The sequence below is a fragment of the Bidens hawaiensis genome, unplaced genomic scaffold (assembly GCF_021521415.1).
Source record: "Bidens hawaiensis isolate Kalapana, Puna unplaced genomic scaffold, B.hawaiensis_p1.1 tig00000904_1, whole genome shotgun sequence".
Taxonomy (NCBI): Eukaryota; Viridiplantae; Streptophyta; class Magnoliopsida; order Asterales; family Asteraceae; genus Bidens; species Bidens hawaiensis.
In genome coordinates this window covers 1,642,360-1,666,694 of record NW_027491052.1, presented here as the reverse complement: position 1 = coordinate 1,666,694, position 24,335 = coordinate 1,642,360, and the positions used below count along the sequence as shown (strand labels likewise).

Sequence of the window (24,335 nt, the reverse complement as noted above, 5' to 3'; positions counted from 1 at the left end):
GAGAATCAACTTGCAAATTTTCTTCAAATAGATTTCTATGTAAGTTTGCCATGTTATCATGATGAATGTTAATTCTAGTTGTAAAAATCTTTTTAGCCTTTTTGTATTCCTGATTTTGATATCTAAGACCAACAAGTTCATTAGACATACTAGCATTATAGGCTCTATAGTTTTCTACTTTATCAATGCATAATTATGAGCATAAGTGTGTGTACTTTAGGAATGACAGGGCTTGCTTAACTGTTTCCACTTACAGCATTTGTTGAGGCTTCATTTCCATTCATAAACGCCATCCCAAAAAAGTTCATCGGCAGCATCAACTCACCCGTTTGATTCATCCAGTTCGGATCAGATGATTCCTCTGATTGAGTAAGCAGAGCCTTACCATCAGCTTTTGTGCTTCCTTGGCTAATTATTGGAATCCCCCGACTTGATGAGCTGCTTGGCCCAACTCTTTTTCCCCCATTTCCATAACCATTACCCTTCTCTCCATCAGACACATCCACAATCTTCACATCCTCGACGGACTTTCTTGGATTTTTGCATTCTCTTGCAAAGTGCCCCATTTCGTTACAATTGTAACAACGAAGCTTGTCTTTATCAAACCCAATATTGTTGCTATCTGCATCCCGAAAACTTTTCCTTCCATATTTCTCTATGAAGTTTGTGGCCCTATGAATTGCCATGGCTATCTGATACTTGACTTCCATCTTCTCAATGTTTAGTTCATTAATTTCCGGTAAGTCCCCATGATTGAAAGATGGAGGCAATAGTTTTTTCTTTAACAACTCTTCATGACTGGCCATAAAGGCTTGGAATAGTGAAACATGGGAGTCATCAACTTGCATGATGAGGTGGCTTGAACTGATTGAGTGGCTGCTTGTGGACTACTTAATATCTTGAGTCGTTAGAGCTTGATTAACAGCTTGGTTTACGAAATCCTTGACAGAGTTTGATGTTGACGATCCTGATCCACCAACAGATGATATGAAAACTTTCTTCTGATCAGCTTGAACTGTAGATTGAGCCCCTTTTACCTCATTAGCTTAGAAAAGCTTATCCAACCCCTGAACCTATGGCAACGCCGGCATGATTTAGAGAACTGGCATGGTTGTTCATTCAAAGCTTGTCATCCATTTCCAATGATTTGATGGTGGAGACTAACTGCATAAGAGTTGTTGTGGTCAGATTCGTAGTTCTTTTTATGGTAGTCACCTTGCTGTTCAATGTGTAAGGCAATGAGTTCAACAACTTCTTATCGATTCAGATATCTCCCTAAAGATACCAGCACTTCTCATTTTAGTGTTAAGGGCTTCAAATCTGTTAATGGGTGTGATGTAACTGTTTCCCCTTGGACATGATTGAACATATTGAATTCCCCGTTCAACATTTCCCTTCGGCTTTCCCTCATATCCAAGTTCCCTTCAAAATTTTCCACTAAAGCATTCCAAAGTGCTTTTGCAATAGTGCATTTTCTTAAGGTCTGAGTGATTTCAGTGGATAAGCACATACTGAGATAGACATATGCCTTTTCATCTTCATGCATTCTTTGTAGATCAATCGCGGTGAGGCTTTCGGGAGGAAAATCAACTGGACCATCATCAGTCATCGTTACAGGTCCATGAGGTTCATTTTCTATAGATCTTATCGTCGCACAACCATTACTTCTTACAAAGTTTTTGAACCTCCACTTCCATAAATCAAAGTGGCTATCAAAATTTAAGAGTCTAGTTGGTTCGTTGGCAGTTTTGGCTTCATTTTTAAGCATCATGTATTTTTTCAACAGAACAGGATCATAAGACATGTTTTAAAATTGATCAGAAAACACCTAATTAAAACAATCTTAAAATCAGCAGAAAATTCTAAAAAATTCAAAGTTTGGGTCGCAATCGCAATGAACAGTAATGCGATTGCGATTGGTGATGTGAAAGTGATTCAGGGGAAAATGTGATTTGGTGACTTTCGCGATTCTGGGAACTTTTGCGATTCTGGGTGTGAACAGTTATGCGATTGCGATTGTCTATGAGATTACGATTTGGAACCATATGCGATTGCGATTCCAAATGTGATTGCAATCAGGGATGCGATTGCGATTTCGAATACAAATGCGATTGCGATTTGTGCTTCAGTTGTGATTGTGATTGCCCTTCAAATGCGATAGCGATTGAGTACCTAACAAACAGAATGGCACACGATGTTGTTTAACGCGAATTTTCACACAAACACCCTTTTTACCAATTATAAAGCCTCAAACAACCCAAGTAACTCGTGAAACACTTACAAACACCCGTCAAACACAAGAACAAGACCAAAATCAAAGGTTATGACCCAAGAACCATAACTAGTAGAGCCGAAAGCTCTGATACCAATTGTAGTTCCCTATACCGGATCTTACAACTAGTTCTTGGATCAACCTAAGTTTTAGGCTAGCGGAAATTACCTACAGCCGAGCTAGATCTCGGATCTTGTTATGTGTTTGTGTTATTTGCTAAATAAGGTAAGTTAGAAGTGGGTCAAGAGATCTGGCAAAGAGATCTTTGATTATCCAAATTTTGTGTTTGCATGCCCATGCTCCTACTATTTATAGTAGGACGCATGCCATGCTTTCTTATTTCCATTTGGCCCAAGCGGGCTTTGTTTACATGGCATTGGGCCTAAACATACATAAAAGACTAAACGAAAGGTTAAAATACAAACGATACTTAGTTAACAAATACAAAAGACTTGTATAATTGAAATGGGCTCTACATAATGTACTCAACGAAGCTAATGGTGAGAGGAGTATAATACTTCTAAAGAGATCTACATCTTGATTTGTGTGATTCAAATCAATTAACCACTCACGTATTGAATAATTAATGTCACACAAAACTCAAAATACGTTAGTAAGTCTTTATAAATATCACACCTCTCTTTCTGGTTTATATAAATTTGATCTTGTATTTCATCCTCTAAGGCTTGTAGCAAAAGGGGTTTGAAAAAGGGCATAATTAACTATAATGAGATATTCTGACTGTGGTGAAGCACTCCTTGATTACATTAATATCTCCTTAAAAACTTTTTATCAGTATAAGCTAGAACAACTTGATGTAAATGCTACATTTTTTTCATAGTGAACTAGAAGAGCATACTTGCATGAGATAACCAAAGGATTTAAGGTTGATGAGGGTCAAGGGGGTAATGTGTGTTTGTTATATAACTCTTGTTTGGAGTTAAAAAGTCACCAAGGCCTTGGTAGAAAATATTTTATTAGTACATGATCACTCATAGAAGTTAGCATGGTAGTTGTGAATACTTCGAGGTGTATGTAGTAATTTTTTCTTGAGTAGTAACTATTGTATGTGGATAATGTGTTAGTGTCATGCCTGGACAAGCATGCAATTGATACTACAAAGGTAACGCGTAAAGGATGAGTTGACATGAAAGATCAAGGACGTGTAAAAAAATGGTAGGGATGGAAATTTAGTAGATGACTTAAAAGACTTAGTTATCTTAAGTAAATTAGGTAAAGAAGCTACTATATAAGAGAAAATGATCAAAATGGCCCATTTGACTAACCATGTTCCTTAACTGGCTCCTCAATTCTAAAAATACCTAAAATGGTCATTCCAAGAACAGTGAGACCGACCGTTTAAGTATGTCATCTGATGGTTTATGGAACCAATAAGATCTTAATGTGTGTCCTTAAAACAAAAAATCTGCCATCATACTAATCTATTTTGTCGGCCAACTGATCTATTCGGTAGACCCATTATTTTAAAAATTATTCATTTTGTGAAATACCTGACCAAATAGATCAGTTGGCCGACAAAATAGATCAGTATGATGCATATCGTGTTGTTTTAAGGGCACGTGCTAAGATCTTGTTGGTTCCATAAACTGTCGGATGATAGATTTAAATGATCAGTCCGATCGTTCTTGAAATGGCCATTTTTTATATTTATAGAAATTTTTTTTTTTTGAGGGAGGGGGGGCAATTATGGAATGTGGTTGGTCAAATAGGTTATTTCGTCTCATGCATAACATTTTTATTGGTAAAAGAAATGTAGGTCCCGAAACCGGTTCCGACAACGAACGGCTTTGTTCTTGATAAACGCTCGAGACGGGTGCGGTGAAACAAACGATCGAACATATAAAGGGTAAACGATCTTGTAACCGGTACAAAAGATTAACATTAAAACGGACCGATCCCACCCAAGATGAGCTCCCCTTGGGTGGTTGTTTACACACTATGAAACACACACATAAACAAGAACAACGAGTGCCTATTTATAGCTAACAAAAATATTCTAGAAGACTTTCCCCGTTGAAGCTAAACGCGTGTCGAAGCTCTCATCTCGTATCCGGATTTCTCGCCCACTTTATGTTCTTGACCATAAATATATAACGGGTTTCGTACTTTGATATCACAAGTCACAATTGGCTTTACAATCACCCCCTTGACTTGTGATATCAAAACTTTGTCTCACCGTGTCTCGCATCTTCACAAGTCACCAGATAAATCGAAGCCTCTTTGTTTCAATTCACCCTCTCAAGGTATGACCCACCTATATTTAATGTTGAAGTAGTTCTCACTTGTATATAGGCATGAGATGAGCTCGAATTTCCACAAATCAATCTCGAATTACCGGCTTCATCGATCAAATGAACAAAACTTATTATTTCGTTTGAAGTTCACCTTTCGGATCTAACTTCTCGAACGCCTTAGAAATAACAAGCTTTGAACACGGTTAAACAAGACGAAACCTGAACAAATTTGACTTTCTTCAGTTTGGTCAACTCGAACATGTAATTATTTCTCGGCCAAAAAGCAATTTCACATAATCTGCCATTTTTATCAAATTGCTATGCCCAAATTAAGAATAGCAGGTCCATGTTAAAAATTAACTAGCCCAGCCTAAAACATAAGGCCCATAGCATGTTTTCAGCCCATCATTTAATTAAGCAAGACCAATTTGTAGCATATGTCAACAAGGAGATGTTTCATAATATCATAACCCTAGCTGGAAACATCAGCCGCCATTCCAGCGACGGCCGCCGGAAAAAGATTTCCGGCCACCAGAGCTGACACTGCCGACCATTGCTAATCTTCGTCGGCCACCGCACCAGCCTACACCTCCTTCTCCACCTTAACCACCCCTCACGGCTTCCTCCATAGCCACTCGTCACCAACCACCGGTGACCTTCAGACCTTCAGACCACTGGCATCGGCCACATCCTTCATTCAACACCAAGTTGTCCACAGTGCTTCGGTTTTACGGCTCCTCCGCATATCCCTATTGCCGCCGGATTTCATGGACCACCGCCACCTTGACTCCTCCTCCTCCTCTGCCCAGCGCCGCTCATATCTCAGGGCGGATTTGATCCCATACCTCTCACCCACCAGCTACTCCCACCGGAATATATAACACAAACTGTTCACCTCATCAAACTGTGACAATCTTTCATCATAACACCACCATAAAAGCCTTTAATTTTTCACATACAACATTAAACATGCCAGATCTGATGATTTGCAGGCTATAGACAGCTGTGAATCTGAATTTACGAACCCGAGACGAACTTCAAGCACGCTTATTTTCCTAAATTTTCAAATTTTATTTCCAAACACCAAACTTTATTTCCAAAACTTCAAGAAATTTAACATCTTGGTTCGGGTAGTCGCGGAATTAAAACCCGAATATCAAGAACAAAGTTGAATCAGAAGATTCGACCCGATCTGATACCAATTGTAGGTGTAGGGGTATGGTACTAAACCCGGCTTACGACCTTAATTTATTGTGTCTGGCTTATTTTATTATATGGACTAATATAATATTATTGGGCTGAGGGGGTTTTGTGGAGGTAACCCTAACTGGGCTAGGCCCATTAGGGTACCATGATGGTGGCCATGAGGCTCCCTATATAAGGAGGTCTCCACCTCCTTATTAAGGGTTGTTGTTGTTCTCAATAAGAGCCATCACCATAACCATTTTTGTGTCTGTAAACAAGAGATCCTCGAGATTTCTTAGCAGTCACCTTCACACCCCCCATATTTCTATGGCAGGTCTCGAACTACCGGAGAAGAAGATGAAGTCGTGGTTCGTTTATCTCGAACACCGAGGAACATCGTCTTGGATCAGGTCAGGACCATTTCATGTTTCTTCATTGGCGCCATCCGTGGGACGGCAACGAACCACGTCTTGATTTTCGTTTCGGTTCTCAGATCTATCCGTGGGACCACATCGAAAACGAGCCGCATCTTCGACTCTCCTTTTTTGACTTCTAGATCTGCTTTTTGGAAGAACGAGAGGGTGAAATAAATCTGAAAACCTTTTCAGATCTGATAATTTTTCAGAAAAAGCTACCAGATTCGGACAATAACGCTCCGGATCTGTGACGGTTTTAATTAGATCTGACCGTGACGACCAGATCTACTTTATTTCGGTGGCCAAAAATTCTCACGGTGCAAGATTTGCATTTTTTCCGGCAATACAGCCAAAATCCGGCGCAGAAATCTTCATATACGAGTTCATAATGCAAAAAATGAGCTTTTAGATCTGCTACCTTACAAAAAAAAAAGAGGATGGTGCTGGCCAGCTTTAATTGTCTTGTCATCCAGGGATGTCTTGTACAAATCTCATCAGAACAGTGCTGGCCAGATAGACTTCGCCTCATTCTATTCAGCTCCGTCGGGGCTGTCTCCGCCATCAAGGCGCCATACATGTGCGCCGCCGCGGATCTACACCGCGCGGCCATCCATGAGCCCTGGCGTGAATCAACACCGCGCGTCATTGCGGACCATATAAGCGCTCTGGCTTTCCAACACCACCACTGTGACGTCCATTCCGCGCCCATAAGCAACAGTGCGCCATCATGCATGCGCACAGTCGAACACCCCGATACAATATATGAGCGCCACCGCAGATCGTCACCGCGTCACCATGCATGCGCGTCACCACGGAAGAACAACGCAACACGCATGTCTGCTACCGCAGCACAACACTCCGCCACCACGCGTGCGCCACCGCGGCACAATACATCGCCACCACGCGTGCGCCACCGCGGTTCGATACATCGCTACTACGCATGCGCCACCGCGGTTCAATACATCGCCGCTATGCATGCGCACAGCCGCGGATCAACATTCCACCACCTATGGAAGATCCCGCGCACATGGAACGCAGCACAACTTAGAAAATGTCATGTAAAAGTTGTCAAGTTCGTAATCAAGGCTTTTTAAGCCATTATGAATAATGATACGCTCTATTTTTTCTTAACATGCGTTCTATTACCTTTTGCATACATGTTTCACACTTCCCTTTATTAATTTTGAGCAATATGACAACATTGTATTGACATCAAACTAAAAATAAAACGAAGTAAAACATACATGCGCGAGCTTCAAGCTCGGACGCGTTAACGAGTTTTAACTCTAAAACGTTAGGGCCTTAGCCCAATAATATGAGCCTTAGCTCAAATTACTCATAGCATCCATCCTACGTATTGCGCAGCTGGACCATAAAAATACCTAAGCACAACTAAGGCAAAGCACATGCGCGCTCAACTCTTCGCCATGCATGCGCGCTCAACTCCAGCCATGCATGCGCGCTCAACTCCCCGCCATAGCGGGTTGCATGCGCGCTCCCGGCGACTACTTTGCATGCGCGCTCCCGGCGACTACTCTCCGCCACAGCGGGTTGCATGCGCGCTCCCGGCGACTACTCTCCGCCACAGCGGGTTGCATGCGCGCTCCCGGCGACTACTCTCCGCCACAGCGGGTTGCATGCGCGCTCCCGGCGACTACTCTCCGCCACAGAGGGTTGCATGCGCGCTCCCGGCGATTACTCTCCGCCATAGCGGGTTGCATGCGCGCTCCCGGCGATTACTCTCCGCCATAGTTCCCGCATGTCAACTTAAATCAACCGCGGATCAAAATCGCTCCCCGCGGATCAACTATAATCTCATGCGGGTCATTTTTTGCTTCCGCGTTGCGAATGAAGCTTTACCTTAAGGGTCAACTTTAGCTTCCGCAATCAACTTCTGCTTCCGCAAGCAAAGTTCCCGCAAGGCACAATCAAAGCCTCAAGGGTCAACTTCTGCTTCCGCAAGCAAAGTTCCCGCGTGGCGTTATCAAAGCCTTAAGGGTCAACTTTAGCTTCCGCAATCAACTTCTGCTTCCGCAAGCAAAGTTCCCGCAAGGCACAATCAAAGCCTCAAGGATCAACTTCTGCTTCCGCAAGCAAAGTTCCCGCGTGGCGTTATCAAAGCCTTAAGGGTCAACTTTAGCTTCCGCAATCAACTTCTGCTTCCGCAAGCAAAGTTCCCGCAATGCACAATCAAAGCCTCAAGGGTCAACTTCTGCTTCCGCAAGCAAAGTTCCCGCGTGGCGTTATCAAAGCCTTAAGGGTCAACTTTAGCTTCCGCAATCAACTTCTGCTTCCGCAAGCAAAGTTCCCGCAAGGCACAATCAAAGCCTCAAGGGTCAACTTCTGCTTCCGCAAGCAAAGTTCCCGCAAGGCACAATCAAAGCCTCAAGGGTCAACTTCTGCTTCCGCAAGCAATGTTCCCGCGAAACAAAGGCACAATCAAAGCCTCAAGGGTCAACTTTAGCTTCCGCAATCAACATCAACCTCCACGCCATTCGCGAAATAAACAAGCCGCATGCGTGCTCCGGCGATTCAACTCCGCCATAGCATGCCGCACGCGCTAAATAATAATTGGCGGATCACATTTTGAACTCCCGCGGATCAATGAATAACTAGCGGGCAACTTAAATGTTGGAAGGGACCAACCTCACATACCGCGGGTCACTAACGCGCAACCGCGGATCAAATCTGACATCCGCGGGTCATGGCGAGAAACTCCAGCAGCTTAAGTATAACCTCTGCGGGTCACAAGAGCTTCCGCGGGTCAAGCCCGGCTTTTGCGGATCACATGTACGCTCTGAGCAAAGAAATGGCCGGTCAGGTACGGCTCCCGCAGGCCAAGTGAAAGCTCCGACACGATCACCGCGGGTAACATACGCGCCAAACTTAAAGGTTGGGAATCCTCATAAACCCATAAGGCCACGCGCCAAACTTAAAGGTTGGGAATCCTCATAAACCCATAAGGCCACGCGCCAAACTTAAAGGTTGGGAATCCTCATAAACCCATAAGGCCACGCGCCAAACTTAAAGGTTGGGAATCCTCAAACCCATAAGGCCACTCGCCAAACTTAAAGGTTGGGAATCCTCATAAACCCATAAGGCCACGCGCCAAACTTAAAGGTTGAGAATCCTCATAAACCCATAAGGCTACGCGCCACACTTAAAGGTTGGGAATCCTTATAAACCCATATGGCCACGCGCCAAACATAAAGGTCGGGAGCCTAATAATATCCCACATGGCTACGCGCCAAACATAAGGGTCGGGAGCCTAATAATATCCCAAACGGCCACGCGCCAACGTAGGTTGGGCACACCTCATAGTTTGCCCGAGGATGAGAACCTTGTAATACATCCACTTTTAGTTGATATGTTTTTGCAGATTCGGCTACGAGTCGCACAAGCACCTATGACATTATTATTATTATCTGGCCGTTTGTGCCTCCATTATTATTTTGAAGACAAGCCGGGATAGTCATCCCGCGTAGAAGAGGCCCTTGTGGGCCAGTCATTATCATCATATTATAGCTCATAAGCCGCAACTCGCGCATGCTTCATTATTTTATAGCTCGTAAGCCGCCTCGCGCGCAAGCTTCATTAATTTTATAGCTCGTAAGTCGCCTCGCGCGCAAGCTTCATTATTTTTATAGCTCGTAAGCTGCCTCGCGAGCAAGTTGCATTACATTATTATCGAGATGCGCACTCTATCTTTTATCAGGCCCCGCACCACTATTGTTATGATGCATGCCAGTGCACCATTATTATCATAAGGATCACAACATGTCACCATCATGGAGAAAACCTCTCAAAACTCAAAGACAACAAAGACAAGGCCGAAGAAAGGGGGAAAAACCGCCTCATATCCTAACACACCTTATGAAGTCCAGCGCTCCACCTAAACGCTTGCACGCCTAGGAGCAACACTGGACTTGGGGGGCTTGTAGGGGTATGGTACTAAACCCGGCTTACGACCTTAATTTATTGTGTCTGGCTTATTTTATTATATGGACTAATATAATATTATTGGGCTGATGGGGTTTTGTGGAGGTAACCCTAACTGGGCTAGGCCCATTAGGGTACCATGATGGTGGCCATGAGGCTCCCTATATAAGGAGGTCTCCACCTCCTTATTAAGGGTTGTTGTTGTTCTCAATAAGAGCCATCACCATAACCATTTTTGTGTCTGTAAACAAGAGATCCTCGAGATTTCTTAGCAGTCACCTCCACACCCCCCATATTTCTATGGCAGGTCTCGAACTACCGGAGAAGAAGATGAAGTCGTGGTTCGTTTATCTCGAACACCGAGGAACATCGTCTTGGATCAGGTCAGGACCATTTCATGTTTCTTCAGTAGGTTCTGAAACCGGATCCGACAATGAACGGCTTTGTTCTTGATAAACGCTCGAGACAGGTGCGGTGAAACAAACGATCGAACATATAATGTAAAGATAATATAAAGGGTAAACGATCTCGTAACCGGTACAAAAGAGTAACATTAAAACGGACCGATCCCACCCAAGGTGAGCTCCCCTTGGGTGGTTGTTTACACACTATGAAACACACACATAAACAAGAACAAGTGCCTATTTATAGCTAACAAAAATATTCTAGAAGACTTTCCCCGTTGAAGCTAAACGCGTGTCGAAGCTTTCGTCTCGTATCCGAATTTCTCGTCCACTTTATTTTCTTGACCATAAATATATAACAGGTTTCGTACTTTGATATCGCAAGTCACATTTTGGCCTTAAAAGAAAACCTATGACAACCCATTTTGTCTAGGACTATAAATTGCCAAGTAAGAGTTCTCCACAACATCTTTGAAGTTTATGAATTCTAAACGTGCCATGTGTCAATGTAATTGGAAATCTAATCGGGCAAAATTGTTAAACACGAGAAAGCTTGTTTAGATAATCAACATGTCTTTCTACCATTTGCCTTTGATACATTTGGTTTTCTGGCTCCAGAGGCTGTGAAATTTTTGAGTAGGGTTCAGCGCGTCGTACACGGAACCTCTTCAGCTTCTAGGTCCCAAAGCTTCGTTTTTAGCAGGATTGGCTTTGCTGTTCAAAAGGGGGTTGCAGCGCAGCTTGTTGCCCGTTTGCCTGCCACTTTATTGTAATCGTTTTATAGAAATCTAATGTATCTAACGGTGTGTATTAGGCCTGCCATTGATTAAGTTGTGATACTATGGTTAGCACATTTTTTGCAAATCCGAGAAAGATGAATTGTGAGGTTGAGTAGATTCTTACAACGTATTTGACGGTACTAAAGAGGTTGGACTTTTGTAATGATGTGAATCATGAGATAAGAGTTTTTTGTGTCAATGCAGACTTTGTGAAGGATCTTGGTAAACGCGTATCATTCAATGGTTATCGGTTAAAGCTTTGGGAAGAATTGCGAGCTAGAAAGCTTCATCACAACAGATTGTGATCTGCTTGTTGAATCAACAAAGTAAATCATATATTCAATTCTTCAATTGCATCTTCCTTATTGTACGATTAATCTTGATTAAGATAATAACTCCAACATGTTAAGTTTAAACATCTTTTATCTTTCATAGATGTAAACAACCAAAATGTAAATTTTATAACTTAATCCGTTTTAGCCTAACGAAAACCTTGGTGACAAAGTGATTGCAAACAAAGTTTATGGAAAAAGTTGGAGTCAAAAGTTTTGGTGATACGGTGCAGACGTGCTGTCACAAGCTACATGAAAAAATATTCTCTTTTGCTCTTACAATATATGATGTGGATATAGTCTTATAACCATTAAACATGCTATATTGATGTCAAGCTAAAATGCGGTCCGAGAACATTATTCATGCTTGTCTTGCATTCATAGCTCATTTAATATCGAAAGTAAAACTAGTGTATTTTTTTTCACACTTTAATGTCTAAAAAAGATTAAAAATGACTTAAATGTTGATGGAAGAAAGGAAGGACCACAAGAGAATAGTCATGATATTGAAGCTTGGGAGGAAATGCCTATCTTTAGGCTACTATACTATATGAATTCGATACCCTACCAAATTATTCATTTGAGCATGAGTATTGTTCAATCAACTAATTTATAACCATTGGATGATCTAATCGAGGGCTAATTTCAATCCTTTTGAATAGTCCATTAAAGGTAGAAAGATATGAGAGGATTTCTATTGCCCCAAAGAAGTTAAGACAAATGATAGGCAGTTTAGAGATTTCATATATAAGCATTTCCAGAAAGATTTTGAATCATTAAGTGGATAGTGAACCGTCTAGAAACACTTATGGATTCAAAATCCTCCTAGAAACGCTTATGAAATCTTAGAATAACTAGCGATATTGCCTTTCAACCCTTTTATATCGTACGATTAATTTAAACGGCTGCAAGAGAGTTACCCTAAAATTACCCTTGGTTTAGTGGGGGCAGATCATTATCCATTTGTACTTAACACATATATAAAATAAAGGCCTACAAACATGTGGGTGTGTTGAGCATGGGCTTAACAATCATGATTTTGGCTGGGGTTCAGACCTTTTTTCAAAGCCTTGGGATCAAAGGCAAAAGAACAGATTCATAATTATGTTGTAAGAGCAACCATAATCATCTCCCTGTAATTGCAGCTTATCTACCCCCCCCCCCCCCTCCTCTACCCTACCCATCATACTCAATAGCATTATAAATATATTTATTCAGTATTTATTTATAATATATGTTGGTGATGGTGCAAAAAAGTTGTAGTGAAAAGAGAGGTGTCTCTGAAGCTGAAGGGTATATTTCTTTTTTCTTGCTTTCCTTTTTTCAAGGGTTGCTTTAAGAAGAGACTTTAAAAGAGTGAAGAGTGCAGCAGATACTATGAAAAAGCATAACTAAATATCACAAAAACACACACACACACACAGAGGTATGTATTGTATAGTATTCTATTATGGTGCTGCCTCAATCTTTGAATTTGAACTGGGGTGTGTAGAGACTCTTTAGTAAATTGCTCCTCCTCTCTCCACCATCTTTGTTTATGATCACAAAGTTAATTGTTTTTCTTGGGATTTTCAAGATCCCATCCTCCCTTTTCCCTTTGTTCTTTAAATTTCTTTTATGTTGGTCTTAAGAAAAGGTGCTTCCCAGCAATATATTATTACCTCATTCATATAAACCATATATGGAGTCCTCAAAGTTTCATCAACAACATCAAGATAATCATCAGCCTGTACTGGACTCTTCTTGCTATGGACTTTCTTGGTCCCAAAATCCCATCTTGTAAGTCTCTCTCTCTCTCCCTTGGTTTCTATATTTGGAAATTTAGGTTTACATTTTTTAGTCATGGTGTAAACTCTGGACTAAGTTTAATACTTTTGCTCAAAAGATTCATAATTATGTTCCAAGAATTCAGTAGCTCACACATATCAAAGTTACTATCTTTTTCTCTTATCTACTAATTCATGATATATTCTAGTTGTAATTCAGCAATCCCTGATTAGGGTTTTGATCTGATTCCACTTTTACTTGCAACAATGAGTATATTAATTATGTTTGGTATGTTTATGTGTGTTCTATCTCTCTTACTTAATTCTCTAATTTGTTCAGGTACAAGGGTACAAACAGCAATGATACAAACTCAAGAGATCTGAAGCAGCATGTAGACAATAATATCGGTTTTGTACCTTGTCACAACACTAGCACTATGTTGGGATTACCCCAGAATAGCTACAACGACAACGACAGCAACAATAATGTACCAAGCAACCCTACTGAAAACTTCATGACACGCGAATTGCAACGTCTTACGAGAATGAAAGATGAATTCTCAAGCTCAGAATCATATCCAAAGTTTTCAGACATGATAAATAGTAGCCCGACTTCAAGTATAGAAGATCGGCACTTAAACCCTTCTCCTGGATACAATAACAGTCAAGAACTGTTGCTTAGAACATTCTCCAACGGTCGTCAAATAAAAAATGGTCAGCTTGTAGATCAATTCCCTGATGATACTTCAAACAATCACTACCACAATAGTTCTAGTCGAACGCAATCTAGAGGGACGTTTAGTCAGATATTTCCAACGATAAACATTTCAAATTTGAATAAATCTCCATCAGGAGCAATTTGTTCAAACTCCTTTGATATGAACTTGCCAGCTTTGGATCTGTTTGGTTCACCAAGATTTAATGGGAATTTTAACCATCCTTCTTCATTTAACATTCCTCATCATCAACTTGGAAGCTTTTTCAAAGACACTTTTTTATCATATGGCCTTGATCAGATGCATCAACCAAATCACACACCAGTGATTTGCCATGGTAAAGTGAGTTTCTTTCTCTTTATTTTATTTGTCTCATTCATTATCTATCATTTTTTTTTATATAGAAAGTAAAGGAGAAAGGATCCAAGGACTATAGCCCATAACCTCAAAACCACAATTATTTTTTTAACTGGTTACCGGTAAACTCAATAAACCCCACCAAGACTGCTAGCCAATGCGATCAGGTATATCGCAGCAATTAAGTGTTGGTCAGACGGTCTTCAAGAGATACGGTAGAAACCAGTATAATTTTTTTTTCAATCTGAGACCTTTTTTAAAGCGGAATTATGTGCTTAATTACCATGCACCACCCTTAAAGGTTAAACTTATGTACAAGATTCAAAATCACGATTCTACATGCATGCTTGATGGCTATATTTCTTGTATTATCGGTATTTTTTTAGGTTACTCAGGTTATGAGTAAATCTACTTTCTTTATTTATTCTACCTCTTCATTTGTTTATTATTTATTTATTTTTTTGGTTTATTTCTCATTTCAAGCTATTAATCTTTTAGAGAAAAAGTAATTTTTTTTCACTTCATTAACTTATATTCTTTTGCAAATTAATGATATACTTTAGGTTTGATAGTATTTTTCTTCCAAAAACACTAGAAATATAATGAAATTTTAGAGTAAATTAGACAACAAATAGTCAATTTATGTTAATTAATTAGTTGACAAGAATTATTAAAATAATTAGTAACATGAATGTCTTTTCTCGGAAATGGAAGACATCTAGACTTTGTTTTTTCATCCTTTTATGTAACATTTCCCACCTTTTTCGCAAAGGAATTTATCCTAAACAAGTAAAAGTTACCTTTGTTTTTTCTTTCCCTGTTAAATGTTACCATCAGCTTTATACATTATATTCATCTCATTTCTTTACTTTAATTCAGGCCAAAATGCAGTCTTTAGTGACAAGATGTGTGATGAGTCACTGTTCAAACTAATCAAACTTTATACATTTTTTTCATCTTATTTCAGCTATCATCATCATCTTCATCATTCAACAACAGAACAAGTTGTACAGAAGCAAAAAGACCAGCCATGGACACAAAGGCTCCGCAAGCCGTGGTACAAAAGAAATCCAAACTGGAGCCCCGTTCTTCTTGCACACCGTTTAAGGTGATTAATTATATCAGTATTACTTAGAAAACTAGGTATTTGCGACCGATTTGGATGGAATTAGTAGCATATAAAGTATAAGCTTAATTTACTAATTTCATCAAAAAAAAAACACTATTTCTAATAATGTCATTTGGGTTATCTTAATTCTAAACAAACTCACGAATATTATCTACAGAAACTTACAAGTAAACCGAAAATTTATTTGTGCTAGAAGCTAAACCCCATCCTTACACATTGGTCTGAAAAGTAAAGTGATCGGCTCTGAGTAAAGTGTTTCTATATATATATATAGAAAGTTCAATCTATGTCTTCTCCAATTTCCGGCCAAAAATGCTCATACATCCGGAGATTAATGAGTATTCTCTAACCCTAGCTAGAGTTGACAATATATATCAATTTCTTTCTGTACAAAAAGTTATTAAAACAATTCAATTTGGTTTGGATTGGGTAGCTAGCCTTTCTGCTCAAATGGCACGAGTAGATGGTTAAGGCTTGAGATCTTATGGTCTCAGGTTCGAAACATGACTCCATGGGGATTTTTCAGGCCTGGAATGCTCATCCTCGATGGTGTTTTCTAGGTAGTCATGCGTAGAGCGTCAAAATCAGTAAGGACGTTTGGTAATCGTCTTGGAAGAAATCTCACTCAGGTATTAAGGATAGTTTCAAGCGCTGTTAAAAAAAATTGGTTTATATCGAGTTGATATATGAGAATCCTTTAAATCGATCTAGTATATGATATTAGGTTCTCGATAGTTGTGGAATTACTAATCAAGTGTATTAGATCATGTTAGATATCAATTGATGATCATAAAAGGCTCAGATTCAATTACAAAGTAACGGTACACAACTAAGAATAGGACCAAAAGTTATGTCATATGCATAACCCTATCTCATATAATAGGAGTGACATTCGCATGAAGCCTGGATACAAGCGTATGAGTCTCCATACGTCTACAAGCCAGGCGTATAACATAATGGAAAAATAAACCCCGATACATTGATCTATTATCAAATATGATACAAGACACAACATAATGCATTAACATAAACATTTTCTTCGAGATGAAATAAGTTGTGAAACTCACTTGAGTTGTGAAACACTATAAGCTTATTCTCAATCATATGTTTTAATTTTAAGTTTGAACCTATAGTTACACAATTAAAGTTAATAAAAAATATAAAGGTAAAAATAATTTTTCTCTCTCCTAAAAATATGTATAAAAGTTAGTAAAAAAATAGCAACACAAATTTTTTATGGATGTTTTGTATTAAATATAACAACATATATTATATATGTATAAAAACAATGTTGCATAGGGTTTTCACGGGTTATTTCAACTCAAATGAGCTTTCATTCTATACATTAATTGCTCTCTCTCTCTCTCTCTCTATATATATATATAATGCATTTCAGAAAAATAAATATATGAAACAGTTTTACATAGTAGTTTGAATCAGATAATTTACAGAGGGTACTATGTACATATTCCAAGTGTAATTTTGAATCGTGTTTTGTAATGAACCTTCAGGTTAGAAAGGAGAAGTTAGGAGACAGAATTGCAGCACTTCAGCAGTTGGTGGCACCTTTTGGCAAGGTAATGTTTTATGTCTTCTCCTATCACTTAAAGTTGATGGCTTTCTTCTGAAGTTATGTAATTATTTATTTATTTATTTAATAGTTACAGTTATAAACTTCAACAGTAAGTTAATTATATATATATATATATATATATATATATATATATAGGGTAAGGATCCTAAGAGAATCATTGGCAAATTGAAAACTTTGAGAACCATTTTTGACCACTAAGAAGCCCTCTAAAAAAATTATAAAACAAACAAAACCGAAACTTTTAAAAAAGTAAAAAAAAAAATTCTTATATTTAATTCCGGTTTCATTAAAAAAACCGAAATTTTTTTTTCTTTTTAATTCGTATTATACCTATACACATATGTATACTTTCATTTAATCTCTAGTTACGTAATATACACATATGTACATTATCATTTACCATAAATTATACATATGTGTATAGGAAAAAACATGTGTGTACATATTATACATATATGTATAATAAAAAAAACCGATTTTTTTTTAATTCGTATTATACCTATACACATATGTATATTTTTATTTAATCTCTAGTTATGTAATGTACACATATGTACATTATCATTTACCTTAAATTATTCATATGTGTATAGGAAAAAAACATGTGTGTACATATATGTACATATTATACATATATGTATATGTATAATTTAGCTAAACCGAGAATTTTTTTTTTTTTTAGAAATCGGGATGATAAATAAGAACTTTGGTTTTTTTACTTTTTTTATTTTTGTGTTTTTTTTGTTTTATGTTTTTTTTTATTTTTGGGTTTTTTTATGGTTCAAAATGGTTCTCATAGTTCTCAATTCCCAAAAAGTTCTCACATGATTCTGATATATATATATATATATATATATATATATATATATATATATAGGAGAAGTATAGTTTGAAAACCCTCTTGAGTTGAGAAAATCCGTGAAAACCCTATGTAACATCGTTTTTTTTTCTTTTTTTTTTGTTACATGTAATATGTCTTGTTACATTTAATACAAAGCATCGAAAACATAAAAAAAATGTATTGCTATTTTTTTTACATATTTTAGTAATTTTTATATATGTTTTCAAGAGAGAAAAAATGTAAATAAACTTTTAGATTTTTTATTAACTTTAATTGTGAATCACAAGATTTAATATTTAATTAAAAACATGTGGTTGAGAATGAGTTTTTAAAGTTTTCACAACTCAAGTGAGTTTTTATTCTAACCTAACCCTTTATATATATATATATATATATATATATATATATATATATATATATATATATATATATATATATATATATAACTTTATCCTAATTCTATTCTTTTAAGTACTACCACCTTTAAAGACCAGCTTGATTTGTATCTTTTCTAGGTATTTTATTAGCAAGCTAGTTATTTTGGAATAGTGGAATGGTTAACAAATTGTGAGTTGTTTTATGAATATATAAATTGATAAAAAGAAACTATATCTTTGTTTAGACATAACCTAATTCATTAAAATGCAAACCATTTTCTTTTCTTTTCCAGCACCGAGTTATGCCAAGTTAAAAATAAAACAATTCAATTAAGTCGTATTTAAAGATTATACTTGTGTATAAAGAAAAAAAACAAAGAGTAATTATAGTAAATCTATTAAATGAGGCCTGCTGTACACGAATTATGAGTTAACGATAGAAGTTTTGAGTATAAATAATAGGAAGGGGAGTTCAGGTGTTCAACACGTTTAATGGTTAGTAAACTTTTTTGTGGGTTTTTATTTTTAGAAAACAGTCAGTTAATTAAAACTGATGCACAACCATGCATTTAAATTTTATGCATGAATTTTCACAATGCAAAAATGATATTATTACTTTTGACAATATTACGTACACTTCTATCTCCCTGTAGCAAAGAGGTTACTACTATATGAGGGACGATTAATTAACGTAAAAGTTTAAAACTAATTGTGTTATTAGCGCATATAGTAAAACTAATTGTCATTAAAAAAATACTCATCATGATTGGTGCTTACAAATGTCATTAAGAGATTATTTTATTCAATATTTTTTCCCATTATATGTGGATTATTCATCATCTTAACAAAATGTTAGCACCATAACATATTTCAGCATCAAAATCCTTTATATCTTTTGTACGTTAAGAATCCTTTTTTTATTTATTACTTACATATTAAGATTTAAGAATGCTTACTCGAAACATGGGTAGCAGCCGTATGAATCTGAGTGCTCGAATCAATGTTTAGCCAGTTAGAATTAGTTTTTAAAATATAATGCATATATAATTTATTTATTAAGTTGATCAGAATTCAGAAGTGCTTTCTGACTCACACCAGCTCGCGTTATTTATTGATATAAAATTGAGGGGTTCATGTTGGGGAATATTTGCAGACAGATACAGCATCAGTGCTAATGGAGGCTATAGGATATATCAGATTCTTGCAAACCCAAGTCGAGGTAACATTTCTTCAAAACATTCTTCTTGGTTCTCTCAACTAATATTTTATATATTTTATCTGTTTGCTACATGTCTACCTCTCTCGTTAATTGGTCAATAGATTAATAGATATTTTAATTGTTAATTATATTTATTTATAGACTTAATTTGTTTACTTTTAGTTATTCCTACGTTGTTACTAAAAAATCATAATAATGAATTATTTTTCATTATTATAGTTTTATACTTCATATATAAAAGTTCCAAAATGTATATTATTTTCTAAATTATTATTTGTTTTTAATTTCCGGTAAATAAAAATAAATCTAATTTTTTTTATATGAAAACAAAAAAAAACTTACCGCTAGAATATTGTGTGGAAAGGCCATATTGGTAAAAATTCAAAGGTATATCAATAGTCAGTCGGAAAGAAACTGTAGTTAATCAGTTGGTAAAAGAGTATAAGTGTTATTTTGAAAGACTAATCGGTTATCTTTGCTAAATTTTTTTCTTGGTAACACTGACAATCTCTCTAAATCAAATTATTCACAACCATATTTTCAAAGAAGCATCACCGATGGATGTCTTGTCACTAACTCACTTCAAAGATGATACTGATCATTTGTTTGGTATTGATACTACGAAGAAAATATAGGTGTTTATTAACTATGGAGTGTAAAAAAAAAAGATATTGGATTGCATCGTTAAGTGTCATCAATTAGTCATGCTTAAGATTTTTCCTTCCGAAGATAAATATGCGGCAAACAAGATAACAACACAACCCAAGGAACATGATAATGTGTGATTCTCGAACTTATTTAATTATCATTAATAACTTGCAGACGTTAAGCGTGCCATACATGAAATCAGCACCCAAGAATAACATGCTCCCGACACGAGCGGTAAGAGACATTCCAAGTTTTCTTTCATGATAAACCGATGTTGATTATTTGAGTAATCATTCCTTAGAATTGGCCTAGGGTTATGTAGATAAATGTTGAGACCAACAGTTTAAAGATAAGGGGCAGTTTCATATAATAGTAACCAAATTTTAAAACTGTTTCAATTAGACCACTCAAATTTAAAAATTATTCTAATTAAGTCACTTAACTTCATATTTTATTTAGAGGGTGTTTGGGATTGAGTTTGAAAAATGCTTATTAGCTTATTAGCTTTTTCAAGAAGCCAATAAGCAAAAAAGATGTTTGGCAAATGTAAAAGCCCTTTTTGTTTTGGCTTTTTGATTGGCTTGAAAAAACACTTTTCCAAAAGCCCCAATTTGAGGCTTTTCAAAAATACTTTTGGTTTTTTGATTGGATTTTTACTAATCTACCCACCATCTACCCTTTTTGTTCATTTTACGTAAATAAGCTAAGCAAAACATTTTTTTAAAAAGTTCTTATGGCTTTTCCAACCACATAAGCTAATCCAAACATGTTTTTTTAGCATTTTTCTTTTCTTTTTTTTTTTTCATCACACAGAACATCATTTTTTTTATGTTAATATGAAGCGATGACATAGATTTTACTTTTATTTTTAAATTTTAATATAATAAACGTTTTTTTTTATTTTTTAAGTATAACTACATATATTACAAATCTTGATCTCCATATCTTCTCCTCCATTGTTTTCTTGACGCACAAAAAAACTCAGTGAGGCTAGTTTGAAGTGACCTAATTTAGCGAAAATTTACATGAGTAACCTAATTGAAACACTTTTAAAACTTTGGAACTGTTATATAAGATATTTAACTATATAATCAAGAGATATAGAAGTAAAATTTGGCAACTTAACAAAAATATATATATATATATATATATATATATATATCATATTTATACATACGTTTTTTTTAACAATGATTAAGAAGGTAGGTTGTTAGTCATACTTAGTTATACGTTCATAATAACATCAATGCATTCCTACTTTGATAGAGTGATAAGGTCATTGGGGTGTAGAATAGGAAGTCAAGGTCGGGCTCATATTAGATAATTCCGTAAAGTTGACACAAATAATTCAGCGGACATTATATTATTAAGAGTTTGGGTATGTGATAGATTGTTACATATACACATAAAATAGGTAATACAATGCAGTTTATATCAACGTTTCCCGAAAATTAAGAATAGAGAATGATAAATAATTAGCACAAATACATGTTTCAAATTCTATGTTCAATACTTAGAAAATTTAAAAATATGTATTCACATTCAGGCTTCAGTAGAAGGTGGAAACGAAGACGCAAAACGAGATCTTAGAAGTCGAGGGTTGTGCCTTATACCGCTGTCATGCTTGTCATATGTTACTGATGTCGGTGGAGGCGTTTGGCCAGCCCCTTAATCAATTATATGGCAGTGTCACTCACGTCCACTTGAATTTCAAGTGATTTAAGGCATATTGTAACAATATGAAATCAACTAGCTAGGGCACAATGCAGCATACTTGTGGCTAGATTTTATGAGACATAGTTAATTGGATGCATTAAGAAGGTTAAGAGTTGATTATTGTTTTTTATGTAGAAATGGAGCAAATCTGGTCATCTTTAAAGAGAACATACAAGGATGGACCATGTTTGATCCATTGGTTGGTAATTGAGCATGTTACTTTTGTTATTGTGTTTGAACTTGACCTTGAACTAGAAGGGTATCACTCATCCATCTTTGTGTCATTAACTAAGTTATGTCATTAATTGGGATATATGATTGGCGGCATAAGAACTTACAAGAAAATCTATTTTGCATATAAAGATTCAGTAGTACTCTAGAACAACAAGAGCATATCCAATGAAACCGACAAAAGAACAAATCCCATTATTGAAATTTGGTCTATATAGTGGTTTTAAATATTGGCTTTACTTGCTAAAATCATTGCTAACATAGAAACATGTGTAACCTTAATGGATTAAAATCTTTAAACTTTTGAACAGGAATGATTTTAATATGATATGCAAACCAAAACCACAAGTAAAAATAGTTGTGTACTTGTGTGGTGGGGAGTTATACATAACAACCTCACTAATCATGTTTCTTAGAAAAAGGTACATTTATCCTTTATGATGCTATCCAAGTTTGGTTTGTCTCAATTATCGATTGGTGAATGATGTGAGATGTATAAGAGCATTTTTAGCTCGTCCTTATCTCCATTTTTATAATTACACTAAATAGAACTACATTTCTCTCTTTTTTCAATTAAATAATATTTTATACATTTATCATTATAGTTTTCTCTCTGCTCTAATCACAGCCAATTTATCAAACATTAAAAAATAAATAGAGATGAACAAAGTTTCCCCAAATTTACAAAAATCACTATTTTTTCCCTCTCCATCTTATAATTTACATTCACGACTACTCAAAACTTCACTATATAATTTGCAAACTCTCCTCACATACTTTTAAGGAATAGGTTGAGAATGCTCTTAGATGGACAAAGGTTTTTGTCTATTTTACTATTATTTGTGTTATGTAACTAGTGGTTGAGTAGGCATAGTCGGCTAGTTCACTTTAGTAGGATATCATCTTGAAGTTGATGAATAGAACGATATGCTCACACACGAAAATAATCATACATACCTATATATATATATAGGGGAGGTTTCTAGTGAAAACTCCTTTTAAAGAGAAAACTTAAAAACTCCTAAAAACTTCTAAAAAACTATTTTTAAAATTTTTTTTGAAGTTTCTTTTTTTCCCATTATTCTTAGATGTTATTGGTTCCAAAAAAAAACTTGTCGGTAACCTCGTCGGTATAGTGCGCATGTGTAATAGTGTGCATTGCATATATGCAAAAGTGTTTGTATTGCGTAGAATACAACACTATTGCACATATTTGATGCACACCATTGTATATATGCAATATAAGAATAACACACACATCGAATACACATTAGTACGTATGTGTAATACAACATTAACGCACATGTGCACCACATCGACTTTTATTTTATTATTATTTTTTTCCCATATAATACAACATTACTACACATATACAATACACAAATATTGAATACATGCAATAAAACACTATTAAATTCAAAAATACATAGTAATACACATGTGTAATACAACGGTATCGCACAGTAATACGTATGTGCATTACAGCGGGTTTTTTTTTATTTTTTTTTATATATTTCGAGTGAAATATAAGAAAATATAAGAATAATGGCTAAAACAGAATTTTGAAAATATTTTTTTTATTTTTAATTAAAAATAATTCTTTAGGAGTTTTTTAAGTTTTCTCTCTAAAGTTGAGTTTTCTCTTGATCCTCTCCCTATATATATAGGGTTAGGTTAGAATAAAAACCCAATGGAGTTGCGAAAACTTTAAAAACCCATTTTCAACCACATATTTTTAATTAAAGATTAAATCTTGTGGTACACAAATAAAGTTAATAAAAAATGTAAAAGTTAATTTACATTTTCTCTCTTTTGAACACATATATAAAAATTAGTTAAAAAAATGTAAAAAAAATTGCAAAACATTTTTTTAAGTTTTCGATGTTTTGTATTAAATGTAACAACATATATTACATGTAAAAAAACGATATTACATAGGGTTTTCACGGGTTTTCACTACTCAAATGGGTTTTCAGTCTATATTTTGCCTATTTTTAATTTTTTTTTAAATGTTTGTGGTTTCCTTTTTTTTCATTATTCTTATACGTTAATGTTGTTAAAAAAAACACCTTGTCGGTAACCCCGTCGATGTAGTGCATATGTATCAGGCCAAAATATGACTTTCGAAATTGAAAGACAACACCCATTATATATATATA

The 24,335-nt window shown here is 36.0% G+C and overlaps 1 protein-coding gene across 1 annotated transcript; it reads left to right on the top strand.

The window, feature by feature from the left end:
• The first annotated feature begins 12,811 nt into the window (after positions 1 to 12,811).
• Positions 12,812 to 22,199, top strand: LOC143545361 (transcription factor bHLH110-like). Its single transcript, XM_077037270.1, has 7 exons — positions 12,812 to 13,361; positions 13,689 to 14,406; positions 15,389 to 15,529; positions 17,062 to 17,127; positions 19,516 to 19,581; positions 20,404 to 20,463; positions 21,776 to 22,199. The coding sequence occupies exons 1-7, from the start codon at positions 13,264 to 13,266 to the stop codon at positions 21,899 to 21,901; spliced, it is 1,275 nt and encodes a 424-aa protein (XP_076893385.1). The 5' UTR covers positions 12,812 to 13,263; the 3' UTR covers positions 21,902 to 22,199.
• Positions 22,200 to 24,335: the final 2,136 nt, after the last annotated feature.